Source organism: Leptonotus elevatus, chromosome 21, assembly GCF_054856555.1.
Source record: "Leptonotus elevatus isolate MCC_2025b chromosome 21, RoL_Lele_1.0, whole genome shotgun sequence".
NCBI classification, from domain to species: domain Eukaryota; kingdom Metazoa; phylum Chordata; class Actinopteri; order Syngnathiformes; family Syngnathidae; genus Leptonotus; species Leptonotus elevatus.
Window position 1 is genome coordinate 10,252,300 of NC_141259.1, and position 19,201 is coordinate 10,271,500.

The 19,201-nt window shown below is 37.8% G+C and overlaps 2 protein-coding genes across 4 annotated transcripts in view; one reads left to right on the top strand and one right to left on the bottom strand.

Moving 5' to 3' along the window:
- vill (villin-like) lies at positions 1-16,151 on the top strand. 2 transcript variants are annotated; one of them, XM_086065508.1, is made up of 20 exons: positions 1-408; positions 3,896-3,985; positions 4,082-4,156; positions 5,017-5,207; positions 5,624-5,732; positions 5,823-5,933; positions 6,888-7,093; positions 8,159-8,237; positions 8,315-8,413; positions 8,503-8,656; positions 9,430-9,530; positions 9,597-9,734; positions 9,810-9,968; positions 11,044-11,223; positions 11,309-11,454; positions 11,715-11,859; positions 12,643-12,831; positions 12,912-12,980; positions 13,722-13,958; positions 14,041-16,151. In XM_086065508.1, exons 1-20 carry the CDS (start codon positions 367-369, stop codon positions 14,152-14,154), a joined length of 2,634 nt encoding a protein of 877 aa, XP_085921634.1. In that variant the 5' UTR covers positions 1-366; the 3' UTR covers positions 14,155-16,151. The 2 variants fall into 2 exon arrangements, with proteins under 2 accessions (XP_085921634.1, XP_085921635.1); XM_086065509.1 differs by lacking the exon at positions 1-408 and adding an exon at positions 1,268-1,349.
- Positions 15,679-19,201, bottom strand: part of plcd1a (phospholipase C, delta 1a) — a 16,212-nt gene continuing 12,689 nt past the window's right edge. For both annotated transcript variants that reach the window (XM_086065511.1, XM_086065510.1), the window contains exons 10-15: positions 18,336-18,492; positions 18,147-18,263; positions 17,901-18,079; positions 17,052-17,187; positions 16,833-16,982; positions 15,679-16,163 (exon numbers count right to left, since the gene is read on the bottom strand). In XM_086065511.1, the coding sequence (XP_085921637.1) occupies positions 16,072-16,163; positions 16,833-16,982; positions 17,052-17,187; positions 17,901-18,079; positions 18,147-18,263; positions 18,336-18,492 (831 nt within the window). In that variant the 3' untranslated portion in view covers positions 15,679-16,071. The remainder of the gene's footprint in view (positions 16,164-16,832; positions 16,983-17,051; positions 17,188-17,900; positions 18,080-18,146; positions 18,264-18,335; positions 18,493-19,201) is intronic.

The following is a 19,201-nucleotide window of genomic DNA, read 5'->3' on the forward strand; positions in this document are numbered from 1 at the left end:
TGCCCCTTTTATTATTTACTTGTAAAATGAAACTTAATTATTTTATTTTTGCTCATAATAATATCATTTGATTGCATAAAATTCACTTTATTGTTGTAAAATTGACTTTAAAAAAAACTTTTCTGACTGATCCCTCCCACCCGCCACAGTTGAACGATCTGCAGGCTGGCCCAATCAAGTGGTTAATGTGCAACCCAGAGGAGCTTAGGCTCCTCATGTGATATGCGAGGTGAACTTTTAGCTTTGGCTCTGCTGAGCCTATTGTTTTTTCTTTTCTTTTTCTTTTGACGGGTCCTCAAGTATTATTGTGCAGGCTTTTCTCTTGTGCCTCAGACATGAAGTAAACGAACCTTCATCGGGACGAAGATGACGAGGACGGCATCCAGGAAGGACGAATCAACGACAATGGTATGAAACACTTTCAATGCATTTTCTCCTCGAACCCGTTTTGCAAACCCTTTTATTTAGATTGTTGTAGGTTGTACATTTAACTCATTCACTGCCATTGACGGCTATAGACGTCAAAAATTCATTTAAACTATTTCTATTAGTTTAACATTTTTATTCCACTTTTGTTAACAAGAAACCTAGAATTTTTTTTATTGTTCATTTAGAACAAATATAAAAATTGTGATTAATCGTGAGTTAACTAGTGAAGTCATGCAACTAATTATGATTTACAAAAAAAAGTATTTTCTTTCTTTTTTTAAATCGCGTCAGGTGATTAATTATAATTAATTGCATGACTTCAATAGTTAACTCACAATTAATTACAAATTTGACATCTGTTCTAAATGTACACAAAAAAAAATTCTAGGTTTCTAGGTAACAAAAGTGGGAAACTAAAAGAAATAGTTCAAATGAATTTTTGACGTCTATAGCCGTCAATGGCAGTGAACGAGTTACATATTTTGTGTCAAACTCAAAAGAGCTAAGAAAAAATGGAATTGGGACCTATTTGCGACATTTTCACTGAGGGGTCGACTCACTTTGGTTGCCAGCATTTAGACATTAACGGCTGTGTGTTGTCTTATTGTGAAGGGACAGTAAATGCACACTGTTATGCAAGTTGTACACTGATTATTCAGTGAATGCGGTTATTTTTGTTGTTATTATTATCTTCATCCTTATTACGGTTCGACTGTATTTCCTTTTGTAAAGCTTGCATTTGCAGCACCTTTCCGTGCAAGAATGACAGGACAGGAAATTGCAGGTGTGTTCAGGGAGTGGGCGTGGAAGTAAATACTCCCAACCCACACATAGACACATTGTGGCTTGCGCACAGCACCTCAGGAGGTTCAGCCAGTGATTGTTTTTTCCCCAACCGGCGCAGCTCCTAAGACAGCAAGGTGGGTTTCGATTTTGGCTCCAATGCAAATAAGAAGAAACATAAGAACTCCTAATATTTTGCTAATATAACTACATAGTGAGTACATTCGTGTTGATTTATGATCTAGAGGCAAAGATGGCAGGTTTGTGTGGGTTAATTGAAACGGAACCAGTCCTTCTTGTCTGTTGGAAGAAAATCGTTTTTGGTTCATTTGTTTTCAATGAGATCACTTCACGGTCCCAGCTGCTCTTTTGTGTGAAAAAGGTAAACACCACTTAATGAACAGCCGTGCTATATTGTTGACATTGCCTTTTGTGGACTTACTCTATTCCGCTGGGAACGTCAAGTGGAAGGGACCTAAACAGTACTGTATGTTCTTTATATTGGGAAACACATACATTGGCATTTATTAATCATAATTATAATAATGTAAATAAATGTTGACTAATTAAAATATATTCAATCTTGATTAGGCATATCCTAGGGAAGGGTGTGTCTGCTACTTATCAGTAGTTCAAAGTGTGTTTGCGGGTGTGAGTGAACAATGTTCTAGATATAAAAAGTCTACACCCCCCCTTGTGACATGTCAGATTTGACGCCAAGAGAAATCACTTCAAGACTTTTACCGGCATTAATGTCACTTTCTAGAGAGAAAGTAAATCTAAACAACTAATGTGGTTGCATAAATGTGCACTCTTATAAGTGGGGATGTTTTCTTCCTCTGGGGCTTTAGGAAAGATTTTTTTTTTTTGCACTCACGTAAACACGCACACATACAAACATGGTCTCCCAGGCGGGGAAGCGAACCCACGGCAACCTGCCTTGTAGGCAAGTGACGGTACCACTCCTCCACCTGGAGCCCCGGAAAGGTGAACAGTTCCAAATAGCAGACTGTGTTAGAATGCAAATGGCAGTAAAAGCCTACTAGAACAGCTGAAGTTTATTCGGTGTTAATCAGACGCAAGTGGCGGGTATGTACGATTTCACATTAAGTTTGAATTTGATCGGTTAAATTGGAACGCAACCACACCCCCAGTTCTACGGGGGTGCACACTTTTGCAACCACATTATCTCAATTAATTTTTATTTCCATATTATAGGTCACATTAATGGTAAGGGGGAAAATGTTTTGAAATTATTTATATTGGTCTCTTAATTAAAATAAAATAAAAAAAAGAGTAAAGGGTGTGTAGACTTTTTGTATCCACGCCACACAATTATGAGCATATATAGGCAGTGTTAATATGTTATTGAAAAGAAAATGTACACGCTGGTATAGTAATATTGCAATCAAAAAAAAGTTACTAAGTAACTCATTTCAGCCTTTCGGATTGGCTTCTTATCATTTATTTTCAGTTTTTTTATGACATGATAAGACATCAGCACATTATGATCCGTAATTGAAGGCGTGTTCTCGGCCCCTCCCCACCACCCCCACCCCCACCCCCCCTCTCCCCAATTTCATGGGCGTGACGCAATCACGTCGGCACATTTGCATTCCCACTTTGCATTGAGCTGGTTTGCTTATCGACATCGCCGTCACGAACGAGCCGAGCCGGGCGGTCACCGTGACGATGGCGAGGGCGGACGCTATCGCTCGTCTTCATCTCCGCCATCTGTCTACACCAGGGAATTATGATGATGATGATGATGATGATGATGATGATGGATGTCTCTAGCACACAAAAAAAAGTGGCACATTCTCAGCAAAGTTATATACTACAAGTAGTATTACGATGTTGACAGATGTATAATAATTACAATTTAACTTCTCCTAATGTTACAGCAAAATTTCAACGTTATTCTCATCACACAGCATTTCATTATTTATATAAAATTGCAGCTGTGTTCTATTTTGTAATAACAAACTAAGTACCTAAATTTCTGACTATACGCTCGTAATGTTACGGCATTTAATTTTTAATTTTAATTTTTTGTAAAGTTGCGGCATTATTTTTTTTTGCGATTTTGCACCAAATTTACGATATTTTTTGTATTTTCACAACTGATAATTCCAACTAGTCTCGTAATACAAAAGTGTTATGTTTGTAAAGTCACAAAATTCTGAATTTATTCTCTTCAAATGACAATCTACAACATCTAGTTAATTATTGTAATTTACAAATTTCCAACTTTATAAAGTTTTTTTTCTTGAAATAATATTTTTACGTTTTTCTTGTTATATTTATATAATTATTTTGTGCATATGTACATAAATTTTACAACATTTTTTGGGGGGGTTACCTCCAGAACTAAAATTTGCAATTTTATTCTCCTTGAGTTGTTTTTTATTTTTTTACTTTATTGCCACATATTTCGACTTTATTCTTGGTATATTATAATAATTTATTTTGTGTACATAACATGATATCACAAATTTGGACATTACTCTTTAAAAAAAATAATAATAATTTTTATCACAGCTTTATTTCCATAAAACGATCCCTGTATTTTAGTAATCTTACAGTATTCTTGTATATGACTGCATTATTTTTTAAAGTACAATTTATTATTAACATATTGTACACTAAATGATGTGCGATATCCTGCTTGTGTGCACTTCAGTCCACAGTTCACGTTATGATGAATGAGGCCAATAAAGATGCGTTTCAGAGTGTCAACAGAAAAGCTGGCTTGCAGATATGGACCATTAACGTGAGTCATCCATTAAAGCAAACATCAGCCTTCTTTCTTCTATTTGATGTTGGCTTTATTATGCGGCTTTTACTTCTTCTTTTCAATGTCCAACAGAAGCTGCAGATGGTGCCTGTGGCGGCCCACAGCTTCGGCAACTTTTTTGAGGGCGATTGTTACCTTGTTCTGCATGTGAGTGTGCTAAAATCACACTTTTATATACATACATACATACATAGATTTGGCGGGGAAAAATGAGGTGGCGCACCCCACTTCATCCAAACACACCCTAAAAAAAACCCTCCAAAAGTAAAAAACAAAGTCCTGAAAACCATCACAAGGGCAAAAAAAAAAACGTATTAGGACAAACATTTTTATCTTGCGCACCACCTGAAGGGGAATCACATACCCAGAGGGGTGCGCACCCCAAAACTCTCAGTATTTCATCAATATGCATTATTTTGTGTGTATGTATTGTATTAAGTATGTGAAACCTCCATCAACTTCCCTAGAGGGCTAGCGCACCCCCTTGAAAAAAATAAAATAAAGCCAAAACAAAGCACTGGAAAATATCAGCAATCTCACGCACCCCCCATGGATGTGCACACCAAAGTCTTGGGGACTTTCTTGATGGGCGATCATTTCAAAAACACCCCTCCAAAAGTAAAAAAACTAAGTCCTGAAAACCATCACAAGGGCAAAAAAACCTGTTAGGACAAACATTTTAATCTTGCGCACCACCAAAAGGGGAATCACATACCCACAGGGATGCGCACCACAAAACCCTCAGTATGTTCATCAAAATGCATTATTTTGTATGCTAGTATAAAGTATGTGACACCTCCATCAACTTCCCTAGAGGGTTAGTGCACCCCCTTGAAAAAAATTAAATAAAGCCAAAACAAAGCACTGGAAAATATCATCAATCTCACGCACCTCCACGGATGTGCACACCAAAGTCTAAAATAGAATACACACGTGACAAACAAATTTAATCTCACACCCCCAGTGGTGCGCAATTTGTCAATCCCTCCCATGTTTATGTCCCCCAGATGAGTAAGAACTTGGGCGCGGCCGACATCCACTACTGGATCGGGAACACCTCGTCGCAAGATGAGCAGGGAGCGGCGGCAGTCTACGTTACCCAGCTGGACGAACACCTGGGGGGTGCGCCGGTGCAGCACAGGGAGGTGCAGGGCTACGAGTCGCCACGCTTCAGGAGCTACTTCAAAAATGGCGTCATGTGAGTGACGAGTAAAGATTGGTTAGGTTGTGCTCGCATTTGAGCAGCGTGTTATGTAATTGGTCCGAATTTGAACCTGTTGCCGGGTAAAATAATATGAATTATGACATCATTGGCAAATGCAACCCTGCATATGTATATATAATTTTAGTATTTTTAGTTACATTTTTAAACTGTTTTATTGAGTAAAAATTATATTATTCTAACCAGTTAAAGAGGAAGTTATCTAGTGTTGCCTTAGTCATTAAATGCTAACATAGCTAGCGTAATTGGCGTGAATTGTAACTTGTTGCCGGGTAAAATAATGAAACGGCGTTCATACCATTCTAATGTGGCCTCCATAAAGGGCGCCTCGCGTGTTTCGTTTTATGGCACTTGAACTTTGCTTGGTGCGCTTGTTTTCTCTTCCCCCGCAGCTACAAAAAGGGGGGCGTGGCCTCCGGGTTTGACCATGTGGACACCAATGCTTACAACGTCCTGCGTTTGCTGCACGTCAAAGGGCGCAAACACGTCACAGCCACGGAGGTGCGCAAAAATAAATTTAGTGGGAAAGTGAAATTTCCTTTCAATATATTTTTTTCTATAAATGAAGTAAGTGTGTGTTTACGTGTGCAGGTGGATGCGGCATGGAGCAGCTTTAACACAGGCGACATCTTCTTGCTGGACATGGGCAAAAACATCGTGCAGTGGAATGGAGAGAAGAGCAACAGGAGAGAGAAGCTCAAGGTACACGTGTTCCATATTTGATCAAATATTCTAAGGAAAATTGTTTAATTAAAGTTTTTTTTTTCTGTCGCCATCTTACTGTGTCTAAATACCAGTTTTTGCACTCTTAATATCTTTGTTCCCTTAAATTACAATTTTATTCTTCTAAAATTATTGCAAAATATATATTTTTCAAAAACAATATTTTTTTGACTGTCTCATAACAGCTTTTAATCATTTTTTTATTACAAATTTGTGTTTTTCTTTTTTTCTTTATTACGTATGTTATGTTAATTTTCTTTATGCATGATTGTGCCTTTTTGCCCTTCTTTTTTTTGATTTAGTTAATTATTTTAATTTAAAGTTGGAAAATATTTAAAATCTTTTTTTTCATATTACAATATTTTTTTTATTTTCCATGTCTTTTGTTTTTTTTATCTTTGAATATTTTTTTTATATTATCTGCATTTTAACTCATTCACTGCCATAGATGTCAAAAATTCATTTAAACTATTTCTATTAGTTTCACATTTTTTTCTACTTTTGTTAACAAAATAGAAATAGTTTAAATGAATTTTTGATGTCCATGGCAGTGAATGAGTTAATGATCAAATCCAAAATATTCCAAACTTAAAATTGCTTCATAATGTTAAAAGCCCATCAAAAATTAAAATTGTATTTTCCTAGTTAAAAAAAAATAAAAAATCTCCCCCAAAATATACATTTATATGTATATGTGACTAATTTTAATTAAATATATTTTATTTAATTATTAGGCTTTGTTGAAACAATTTTTTTTCATAAATTTAAATAAAAAATGAAATATATCTATACTGTATTTAATTTCACACAATTTGCCACACCCATTTTATTCTGTCATACAAACAATGTAATATAATGTAATTGAAAAATAATAAATAACCTAAATGTCTATCTCACGTTAGACAAACACAGTTTTGTGTGTGTGTTTCCCAGGCCACTTTGCTGGCTCAGCAGATCCGCGACCGCGAGCGAGGCGGCCGCGCTCAGATCGGCTTGGTGGAGGGCGCGGACGAGCGCGACTCGCCCGAGCTGATGAAAAGCATGACGGAGGTGCTGGGCCAGAGGAGCGGCCCCATCAAGGCCGCCGTCCCCGACGACGACTCGCGCCGGCCGAACAACGTCGCCGTCAGGCTCTATCAGTAAGGACCGATGGTTCCGTTCCTACGCTGGCCGAATTTCGATTTAAGTCGGATTTCCCCGTTAAAGTTGATATTTACATCAAAATACTTTGTACAGCAATTTAAAAAAAAACATATTTGCACGACCCGGAAAAGCCGGAACCAATATTTTGTGTTTCCGCACGGACATTCATTGCTGACGGACGGCAAATTCAAACGTAAACACGGAAAGGTGACGCGTAGATGGCGAGCTGATGTCGGTACCAGATGTGATCGGGCCGCCAGGTTGTGTCGGGGTCGCCTGCAGAGGACGTCACGCTACAGGATTATCTGGAGAGTATCCGTTTAGAAATGTTCAATAAAGTTATTTGAAGAAAAAAAATCCGGTTGACGTCAAAACGAAAGAAAATATTACAAATGTCATTTAAATAACAAAATATATGGACTGAAATTGTCAAAACATAAATAAATCTAAGAATATAAAAGCAGGATACTTTAAGATTGAAGGAATAAAAAAAAAATAGATTTTGCCAAATGAAATGCTTTTGTTAACAAGAGTATGAAAACCTAGACATTTTTTTATTGTACATTTAGAACAGATATAAAATTTGTGATTAATCGTGAGTTAACTAGTGAAGTTATGCGATTAATTCCGATAAAAAAAAAAATATCGCCTGACGCCCCTAATTTTTTATAATCTTTTCAATTTTTTTCTTTTTTAAATTCTGTCATGTGATTATAGTTTTTAATTGTAATTAATCGCATGATTTCAATAGTTAACTCACGATTAATCACAAATGTAATATCTGTTCTAAATGTACAATAAAAATGTTTCTAGGTTTTCATATTCTTGTTAACACAAGTGGGGAAAAGAATGTGAAACTAATAGAAATAGTTCAAATGAATTTTTGACGTCTATAGCCGTCAATGGCAGCGAATGAGTTAAAATGGCGTGATTGCTGTGGGAAATTAGGTGCTCCGGGCGAGGCACAGGCGCCGTAAAGTCCCCGGTATTTTTCTTCCCTTCTACTCCCTAACACTACTGCTTTTGATAGAATGACTCCATTTGTGTGTGCTTTTCCTCAGTGTTTATGACGTCAGTGGCAATCTGGTGGTTCAAGAAGTGGCCACGCAGCCTCTCACCCAAGGCCTCCTTCAGTCCTCTGTAAAAACGCTTTACGTCTCGTCGATAAATTCTAGTCTGGTTGCTCGTGTTTATATTTGCTTTTATCTATCTGCCAGGACTGCTACATCTTGGACAACGGCGGCTCCAGTGTGATGGTGTGGAAAGGAAAACACGCCTCCAAGGAGGAGAGGCGGGGCGCTCTGAACCGGGCGGTGGTGAGTGACGTGTCAGCCAAATGTTAAATCATTCATCGAAATAAATAAATAAATAAATAACGCCTGTGTTTGTTCTGGATTTGTACCAGGGTTACATCAAGGCCAAGAACTACCCGGCGAGCACCAGCGTGGAAGTGATGTGCGAGGGCGGCGAGTCGGCCATGTTCAAGCATCTGTTCAAGGAGTGGCGGGACAAGAATCAAACGCAGGGCTTCGGCACCACGCACAGTGTTGGAAAAATCGGTAAATGTCCAAGATAGTGGAGGTGATACTTTGTGTAAAGATGTTGATAGAGATAGACCGATGTACTTTTTTCACATTTTTTAATGCTAAAATAATAATAAAAACTCCAGCACTTGACTGCTTAAATGCTTTCAAGGACATGTTTATCAAACAGCTTTTGTGATTTGCAACATATTAAAGGCTTTTTGTTTGTTATCACCAGCTTCCGCACACTAACTCCCAAATAGCCGCTAATTTGCAGGCTAACTGTTAGCTCGCGGGCTAACCATGCACCCACACGCTAACCCCGGGATAACTCCCAAATAGCCACTAAAAAACTGCTATTAGGTTAGCCCGCGAGCTAACCTAATAGCCGTTCATTTGCGAGCTAGCCGGTTAGCTCGCCGGCTAATAGCCGCTAATTCGCGGGCTAACCATTCACCCGCACGCTAACTCCCAAATAGCTGCTAATTCATGAGCTGTTAGCTCGCAGGCTAACCGTTCACCCACACGCCAACCGGGATAACTCCCAAATAGCCGCTAAATAACAGCTATTAGGTTAGCTCGCAGGCTAATAGCCGCTAATTGCTGCTTATTGGTTGCACAAGCAACCAATTCCTTGGTGCTGTGGGCGGGCCAATGCTGCAGCTGACAAAAATAACAGTTTTTAATCGGCCATCAAAACAAAAAAAGAGGCCGATATTCATAAAATGCTGAATATCGGCGACGATATCAGTCTAACCCTAGATGTTGACATGCGACGTTTACCCTATTCGCTTCGCCGTCTCCTCCAGCAAAGGTGGAGCAAGTGAAGTTTAACGTGATGGAGCTGCACGCGCGTCCCGAGCTGGCGGCGCAGCAGCGCATGGTGGACGACGCATCGGGCGACGTCAAGGTGGAGGAAAATTTCAATTCAGTCAAATGTGATCGGATGGAAATAATTCATGTATATGATGGTCAGGTGTGGCGTATCGAGAATTTGGAGCTGGCGGAGGTCAACCCGAAGACGTACGGGCAGTTCTACGGCGGAGACTGTTACCTGGTGATGTACACGTATCGCATTTCAAACCGGGAGCAGCACATTCTTTACATGTGGCAGGTTTGTTTTGGTTTGTATTTCAAATACGTTCCTGCTTTTTTGTTGGTTGGACTGAAGATATTTGTGACCCGGCAGGGGCGTCGCGCCACCAAAGACGAGGTGACGGCAAGCGCCTATCAGGCCGTGTACTTGGATAGCAAGTACAACGGGGCTCCCGTGCAGGTCCGAGTGGTCATGGGAAAGGAGCCCCGGCATTTCCTGGCCATTTTCAAAGGAAAACTGATCATCTTTGAGGTGCGCCTTATTGCCATGGAATTAGTTGTTGTCAGCAGTGGCAAGTAACAAAATAGAAATGCTTCCATACTGGACTTAACTTTTAACATATTTGGAGGTATCCGTACTTGATTATTATGTGTATGAGAAATATAGTAAAGCAGTTGAATCAAGTTCATCTACCGCTGCTAAATGTATAAAACCGTAAACGTTAACATTGTTATTCATTATCAAAAAATGTGCTCAATGACTCAAATGATGAAAATATAATGAAAATAAATGTAATTAAAAGGTCCATTAAGTAAATTCAATTAAATTGATAGTAATAGTAATATCGTAATTAAAATAATCATCATCGTCATGTTAATCATGATTGTCAAAATACTTTAAAAATGTAAAACTATTTTAAAAATGAAAGTCAAACGAATGAATGAATACAATAAAAATAATACTATAAAACAAAAAAAATTATTCTTGCAAATTGAAGAATACACAATCTAAAAAAAAAAAAAAAAATAGATAAATAAAATAACCACCTACTTCTCAGAAAACAATGAAAATAAAATAATAAATATGATATAATAAAGCAATAATTTAATAAAATGTAATTTTTTTTTACAATATTGTAAATTAAAAATATACAAGCTAAACTGTAAAAAAAACAATAAATATTTTTAATGAATAAAACAGAAATAAATAATTAAATTAATTTAAATACATAAAATATTGTATTATTAAAAAAAACGAACTAAAGTTAAAGACATAATTAAGTCATTTTAAAGTAAGCAAAAATAAAACATTTATCAAAATAAAAAAATAAAATGAAAATATAGAAAAACATTTTTTATTTAAATCTACCAGTAATTAAAAATTGAATTGATCTAAATTAAATAAAAAATAAATACAATAAAATACAATCTTTTTTTTTTGTCACCTATTCGAGCGGTAGTGTGCTCCAATCTTGTTCCAGAACTTGACATGTTCCAGGTTTATCTATCCATCCATATTATTCCAAAAATGTGTACAAATAGATACCTCACTCCTAATAGATGCCTCCCCTCCAACTGCAGTTGATTAAATAAATACTATTGTGTAGGGTGGTACCGGTCGACCCGGCGCTGTCAACCCCGTGGGCGGAGCCAGACTCTTCCAGGTTCGGGGTACCAACGAGCTAAACACCAAAGCCACCGAAGTTCAGGCCATGGCGTCGTCCCTCAACAGCAACGACGTCTTCCTGCTCAAGACCGACCACTCGTGTTATCTGTGGTACGGAAAGGTCAGCAGCGTTCCGGCAACTTAAGTTTTTCATCATGACCATGATTTGATTTCAATGTAAACTGGTTGCCTCGTTTCGTATCCAGGGTTGCAACGGGGACGAGAGATTGATGGGCAAAGCCATTTCTGACTTGCTCTCCAAGCAGGATAAACAGGTGGTGATGGAGGGTCAGGAGCCTGCTGAATTCTGGGCAGCCCTCGGTGGGAAGGCCCCTTATGCTAGTGACAAAAGGTAAACACAAAGGCTATCTATATATGTTCATTTTTATGGTCACACCTGTGCGAGTCACATGACAGCGAGGAGGAAAAATGACAAACTTTGCTCAATTTCGGCATTTTCACATAGAGGTCTAGTCACTTTTGTTGCCTGAGCTATTATTCTTTGTACTTTGAGGGAACAATAAATTCACACATTTTTATATAAGCTTCTGAACACCTTTTGAAAAAACAAACAAAGCACAATCGCGTCACAATCATTTTTTTTTTGTCCAGTCTCCAGAGGGAGGAGCCTCTTCACAGCCCTCGCCTGTTTGAATGCTCCAATCAGACGGGTCAATTTCGGATGACAGAGGTGGCCGACTTTGCGCAGAGCGACCTGGACGAGGAGGACGTCATGCTACTGGACACCTGGGAGGAGGTGACCATCCATAAATGACATCATTGTGGGAATGCTGAATGCTGGATTCCAAATGCATTCAAATCTTAGCATTCAGCTTTCAGTATTCCCACACAATTTCTTCAGAAATTGCACTTCGTGTAGTTTTACTCAGTGCCAGCCGATTTTGAGCATTTTAGTTCATTTTTCAAGGCAAACTGAATATTGTGTACTTAAACTACACAAACATGCTGCGTACCAAATGAAAGATCGCGTTCCACTCTTTCATCCCAAAAATTATGTTTCTACCTTATTCCGTTCTTTAGTAATCACCATTTGAAAATAGGTAATTTGAGTGACATTGAGCGAAAATTGAAAAAATATATTTGTGAAAATATAAATTTTTTGCTCAACAGTTACTTTGACACTAATATTTTTTGTTTAGTGACGCTCTGTGAATTACATTTAATGTGACAAAGGCTTTGATCATTCACGTCATCCTTGAAAACGTTCTATTTCCTAGGATCCGCCATGTTTCATTGTAATTGCATATACCGGCAGAACATTGAAAAGAGATACAATGCTGCCATCTGCTGGCCATAGTTATTGGCTGTTTGTGATTTAACAAGTCCATTGAGTAGGCAGCACTGCGCAACAACTTCCGCTTACCATTGTGAGAGATAAAAATGTCGTAAACGTCAATTAACGTTTTTGGCAGCATTCATTTGGACTTTAGTAAACGTCAATTAACGTTTTTGGCGGTAAAAAAGTAAAGTCATATTCCCTCAAAATGATTGGACGTGATGTATTATTTATGAATCTCAGATTTTCTTGTGGGTGGGGAAATCCGCCAACCCATCAGAGACCAAGGAGGCGTGGAACTGCGCCCGCGAGTACTTACGCACTCACCCGGCGGGCCGTGACCAGGACACGCCTATTATCTTCCTCAAACAGGGCTTCGAGCCCCCCACCTTCACCGGCTGGTTTAGCGCGTGGGACCCCCACAAGTGGAGCGTGAGTAAACAAGGAAACTCATCCCGGAGCCAAAAAACGAGACACGTTGGCTCGTTGGCTCACTTGGAATTTGTCAACAGGCGGGGAAGTCCTACGAGGAGCTGAAAAAGGAGCTGAACAGCGACGCATCGTTCGCACAGATTCATATTGTAAGTGATTGATCAACGGCAGCATTTGTCACATTTTAACATCAGAATTCAAACAAAATGTTATATAATATAATATAATATAGGATTCTGAATCAGCCTAAAAAAAAAAAATCCATATCATTTGGGCCCTAGTTTTTCTACTATGTTGAACTGAGAAAAGGATCTTCTACATTTTTTCAGGTCTTTGCTGCCATCTTGTGGCATCTACAGGCAAATACAAACCGTTTTGGGTAGACATCAATTCACAGTATTTTTACTATTCACGGCAGTTTATCTACAATAAATCACGGTTTCTGTCACACACAAAAAATATATTATCTGTATATTACAAAATATAGATTTCTTATATATTTATAAAACATTTATCTTGCGAAAACAATATGATGCAATTTACGATAACAATGATAACACATTGCGATAATTGCTGAGAAATATCTGCAGGACATCACGATTTGTCAACGATACAACAATGAACAGTATAATACATGACAACATTTTGCCGGTGATATCAATAATATCACGATACCGCTATTGTAAGATAATTGCTGTTTTGTTACAATATGAAGCTAATATTTTCCACTAAATAATAAATAAGTAAATCCTATACTAGATTTTTACATTTTAGCCAGAACATGCTAACAGGAAAGACTTGTATTAGCCACCAAGCTGCATTGCAAACACCTCCCCCCCCACACACACACAAAAGTTTTCCGTTGATCTTTCCTCTCTCATTCCTCGCAGGACCTAAACAAAACCACTTTGAATTCGGGTGGCGGTGGCTACCGGGCTCCCGGAGGCCCCATGAGCCCCCCTCCATTCTACAAGAGCCATTTTGGAGACTCGTCCCCCCACACCACCACCCCGACTGCACCCCGCCCGTCTGCCTCTACGGCCCCCGGGAAGCACGTGGCCCCCGAGCTCCTCATCAACAAGTCGGCCTCAGAGCTCCCTCCAGGCGTGGACCCCTGCTACAAAGAGGTCAGGGGGCAAATACAAATGTTGGTTGTGTAGTTGAGAGGCAGCGCAAGTGATTTCTAACATTCGGTCTTCTTGATTTCAGAACTTCCTGTCGGATGCCGACTTTGAGCTGCTGCTCGGCGTGGATCGCTTGGAATTCCAGCGCCTGGCGATGTGGCGGCAGAAGGAGCTGAAAAAGAAGGCGGGGCTTTTTTAATGACAAACGGGGTTTTCTGGTTCTGAGAGCAAGTTTTAAAAAACTTTTTACTGAACCACTCACTGGTAACAGCCATACAGTCATTGCAGATGGGTTACACTTTAACAGGGGTGGGCAAAGTGGGGCCCTTTCAATAATTTTTGTCATTGTATTAATAATTTTTCTGAAAGTAGTTAATATGTATTTACAGTAAGCCCCCCCCTCCCCGCTATTAGAAAAATCACCATTAATCGACTGAATTTTTTTTTTTTTATTAAAACTATTTTGCATCCACATTTATATATATATATTTTTAACCTTTTAACCTTTAATTTATGAGTGTATCCATTTTACAAGTCAAATATTTGCCCACCCCAATGGGAAAAAAACATACATTTTCTGAACGGTTTATCCTCAAAAACTAATTTAATACTTACCATAATTTAATGCATTTTATATAAAGGCTATCTGCATATTTAAGGAAGGAAATAGGACCACTTGAAACGGGCTGTATGGGTTCAATATTACAGCATGTTAAAATAATTGCATTCTGTTTATATATACATAATCTAATAAATATGTATCGCTAGCCAAAACATCAGCACCTAAACAGCTTTTCAGCAATAATGTGTTGATAGCTACTGCTATCTATTAGCTCCACCATGGATAATGCAGATTTTTAGAATAATTTTTGTGAAATCACAGGTAGTAGGTGCAATTATGGCCCTTAATAAATGCTGTCACACTCCCTTGCTAACCAAAACAGCAGCATCTAAACTATCAGATTAATTTAGTGTTAATGTTCAGGTGAACTATACCATGTATTCGTGCCATCATTTTGGGAAAATCACGAGTAGCAACTGTAATTCTGTGATTCTAGAGGTTATTGTATTGAACTCCCTTGCTAACCAAAACAGCAGCACCTAACAGTCTCGGAGCATAATTAAATTGTGGCGTTGTAAAGGCGTTTGTCTGCACTGTAATAAAGATGTGGTTGCAGTTGACACATGGTCGCTGCAGAGCCATTTTGAAAACTATTGCTAACCAAATAAGTGGCACCTAAACAACTGCGATCATATTATGTTGATGTACTGTATTGTAATAAATAATCATGGGGAAAAGGCACAGGAAGCAACCAGAGTTACTTGAGTTTATGTTTGATATTCTTCGCGTGCAGCTGAACCCATTTGAACTCTGTTGCTAACCAAAACAGAAGCACTTAAGCAGTGCCTCTGGGGAATTCTTGATGTTCCAGGGAGATACGCAATGTATCACCACCCCCCACCATTAAGGATAAACAAGGTCGCCAATTTGTGTTGCTAAACAGGTAAGCAGAGCTGCATTGTGTTTTGTTGGATGCCGAGATTAGTGTTAGCTTCTCATAAAGTCCACATACGGCGGTAGAGGGTTTCATTTGTAACATCGTTTATGAAGTGCTGCCTTTGTGAGCGAAAATGCTTCTACTTTCTTGAATGTGAAATGACAACACCTGGCTGATGGTTTCATCAGCAAAGTCGTGTGAAAGAACAGAGACTCATGCAATGGTTGGATTATCGATAGTAAAATTTGCCATTCAGGTTTTTAATATTGTTGAGTACTTGACCTAAAAAATGTGGCCTGGTGTTAGATGACAATAAAAAGTCACATTATGTTTGCTCAAACAGTCTTCGAATAGACAATTAGATCATCTGTTTAGACAAAAATATATGAAACTCCATAAAAAGCTTTAGTGTGTAGCTTGTCAGAATGACCATCCATAAAAATTAAATACTCTCATCCTCAATATTCTCCTTCCCAACCTGATCTTATTTCCACCAGTGAGACGAATACATTCAAATATTATTTTTTCTTCACTCGTTCATCTCGACTGGGTTATTATGCAGACAACGTTGCGTTAAAAATAAAAATGTAGGAGCGGCAAATTTGGTTTCTTCTGCGTTATTCGGCGTCCAGGAGCATGATGTGCACGAAGAGGCCGGCCGACGCGATCACGTCGCCGTTCTTGTTCAGGATCGGAATGTGCCGATAACCTGGAAAATGAAAATAAATGAATAACAGGAAGTAAAATTCATTGTCGCGTTACGTCCACTAGAGTGATAACATTCCCCATTCACCCAACGAGTTAAATGACACCAGGGAGGAAAAATGGCTAACCAGGGGTGTGCTCACTTTTGTTGCAAGCAGGTTTTACATTGTGAAAGGTCTTATGAAAAGGTCCCCCCAAAAAAAATTTATGTGAGGACTGGAGAATACTTAATTTTTTTTAAATATTAAATTTAAATATATATTTTTTTTATCCAAATCATGTGTTTTATGTTAATTATGTAAATTATGTTTATGTGCGTCCACCCCCCAAAAAATACATATGTAAGTATTTTGTATTTTTTTAAATCAGAAAACTTACTAATTTGTAATAAAAAATAAAATTTTGCTCTTTTCCATTATTAATAAACAAAAGAATCGGGGTTTTTTTCTGGTAACAATCACAAACTTTTTTTTGCTAGTTTTATCCAAAATGGAAAAAAAAAGTTGTCTTTTCAATTTTTTTTAATATTTTCAAAACACTATTTAATTTTTTTTAAAATCCAAAACAAATATTTTTTGGCATCAAAATGAAAAAAAAAAAGTATAAACAATGATTTTTTTTTTTTTTTAATCATTATCTATGCACAGCAGTGATGGTGTGGCATGCTCGTTACCGTTCTGCACGCAGGTGAGTGGCAGGCAATACTGGCCAATCAGGTCGTTGGCCGACATGGCGTCATAATCCTCCACGACCAATCGCAAGATGGCCAGGTCGGGGACGTGGATGTCGAACTGGAAGCGCTCGTTCCACATTGGGTTGAACCCTACACAAGAAAACGCAATATAGCATGTAACACAGGATGTGTGTGTGGTGGGGGTGGGGGGGTACGTACCATTGTTGTTAATGTGGTGCGTCTCCTTGCTGGCGTTGTCGGCCCGCACGCCGTATACTTCCAGCCTCACCAGGGGGTCCACAATGGATTTCTGTTTCTCCACGTTGAGCTTTGGCAACTGCTGGGCCGAGATCACCTACAAGGTATCCCATAATACAACCGTTACTATGGAAAATGGACAAACTTTTTAACTCATTCACTGCCTTTGACGGCTATAGACGTCAAAAAATGTATTTTAACTATTTCTAGTTTAACATTTTATCCCACTTTTGTTAACAAAGTATGAAAACCTATTGAAGTCATGCCATTAATTACGGATTTAAAAAAAAAAAAATTTAAAAAGTATTTTTAATAATTTAAAACAAGTTTTTTTAATAATCTTTTTTTTTTCTTAAAAAAAAAGATTATTAAATTAGGGGCGCCAGGCGATTACATTTTTTAATCATAATTAATCGCATGACTTCATTAGTTAACTCACAATTAATCACAAATTTTATATCTGTTCAAAATGTGCAATATTTTTTTTCTAGGTTTTTATACTCTTGAAAAAAAAAGTGGGAACAAATGCTAAACTAATAGAAATAGTTCAAATGAATATTTACGACTATAGCCGTCAATGGCAGTGAATGAGTTAAAAAAAAAAATCTCCAAAACGTAGGAAATAAAAGGAAGGACAAAAATCAATTTTCTACAAAATTACAAAAATATTAAGGAAACGAATATAATTTTATATTGGTGTATAGAAATTGTAATTATGAGAAAAAAATATATTAGGGGGAGAAAAGCGCACATTTTTATGATAAAAAAAGTAAATATTGGGATTTTTTTTGTTTTGTTCAACAGCCTCACCATGACATTTAGGGATTTCTTCCGCAGCCAGGGTCCGTATGAAAGGTCGTTGGGGTCCAACTGAGAGGCGGCGTCTCTTTGGAATTCGGGCTTGAGGATGTAGCCGCACATGCCGTTGGGTAGGAAGCGGCCCTGGTTGATGTGCATCTCCTTGCTGGGCGTCTGGAAGTTGAGCGCCACTGCCACCACAAAGGTCACGGTTACTTTTGTTGGAGGTGCGAATAAGGGGGACGTGAAGCATGTTACCTATTTGGCAACCGGCATTCCACATGGGCACCGGGTTGTAGTTGGACGAGTCGGTTCTGGAACCGGCCGGGTAGATCCGGCTCAGCTTGTCTACGTTGTGGAGCACGAAGGCTGTGGCTGCGAGGTCAGATTCAACCAAATGTGACGTAGGATATTTTCTTATCGTTTGCGTTTTGTCTTTTAACTCACGTGAGCTCTCAGCCAGGTTGAAGGCTTTGCTCTCCTTGAAGGAGGACATCTCGTAGAAGTCCAGTTTGTCCCTGGCATGTTCAAAACCGTTGAAGTGGACGCTCTTGCAGTAGACGACCACGTCTGACAGCTCCCTGGCCAGTGTCATCTTTGATTTCTGAGGGGAAAGTGGTGACCTTACTAAATGTTTGAGAAATTAAATGAACGAGACATACAATTACAACGTTTCTCTTTTACGATTACACATATATATAAATATATATATATATATATTTTTTTTTTTAAGTTACAAAATGTTTCATGTAAAATTACAACTTTCTTACTTTTTATTTACCAAAAATTATTACGATAAAAAAATGGTTTCCACAATATTACATAATAATAAAAAGATATATTAAAAATTTCGTATTTTTCTGAAAATGACCATCTTTGAAATATGACAAAAATGTCCTTGTAAAATTCACTATTTTTTTAAATCCTAATATTAAATTTTTCCTCCTAAGATTATAGCTATTAAGGGGAAAAAAATCTCCAACTATTACAAAAATTATTACAATAAAAAACTTTTTTTTTTTTTAAATATTTCCCACAATATTACTGTGCAACATTTTTATTTTATTTTACTTTTTATTACACTTATTTTCTTCTAGGATCACAACTTTTTTTTTTCTCATACAATACTTTATTTTGCCAAAATGTCTTGCAAAATTCAGATTTATTTCTAATATAACATTTTTTTCTCCAAACATTACAAATTATGACTCTTTCTCCTAATATTAAAAAATATATATTTAAAAAATTCTGAATTTTTTCCCACCTCCTATTATTCTACATTTTTGAAATATAACAAAATTGTCCTTGTAAAA

What these genes read in the sequence shown, in the direction of transcription:
- vill (XM_086065508.1), top strand. Translation starts at nt 367, where the DNA reads ATGACGAGGACGGCATCCAGGAAGGACGAATCAACGACAATG. An exon ending in AAGGCCTCCTTCAGTCCTCT is followed by an intron (nt 8,238 to 8,314) that starts GTAAAAACGCTT and finishes TCTATCTGCCAG; the next exon opens with GACTGCTACATCTTGGACAA. An exon ending in TACTGGACACCTGGGAGGAG is followed by an intron (nt 11,860 to 12,642) that starts GTGACCATCCAT and finishes TATGAATCTCAG; the next exon opens with ATTTTCTTGTGGGTGGGGAA.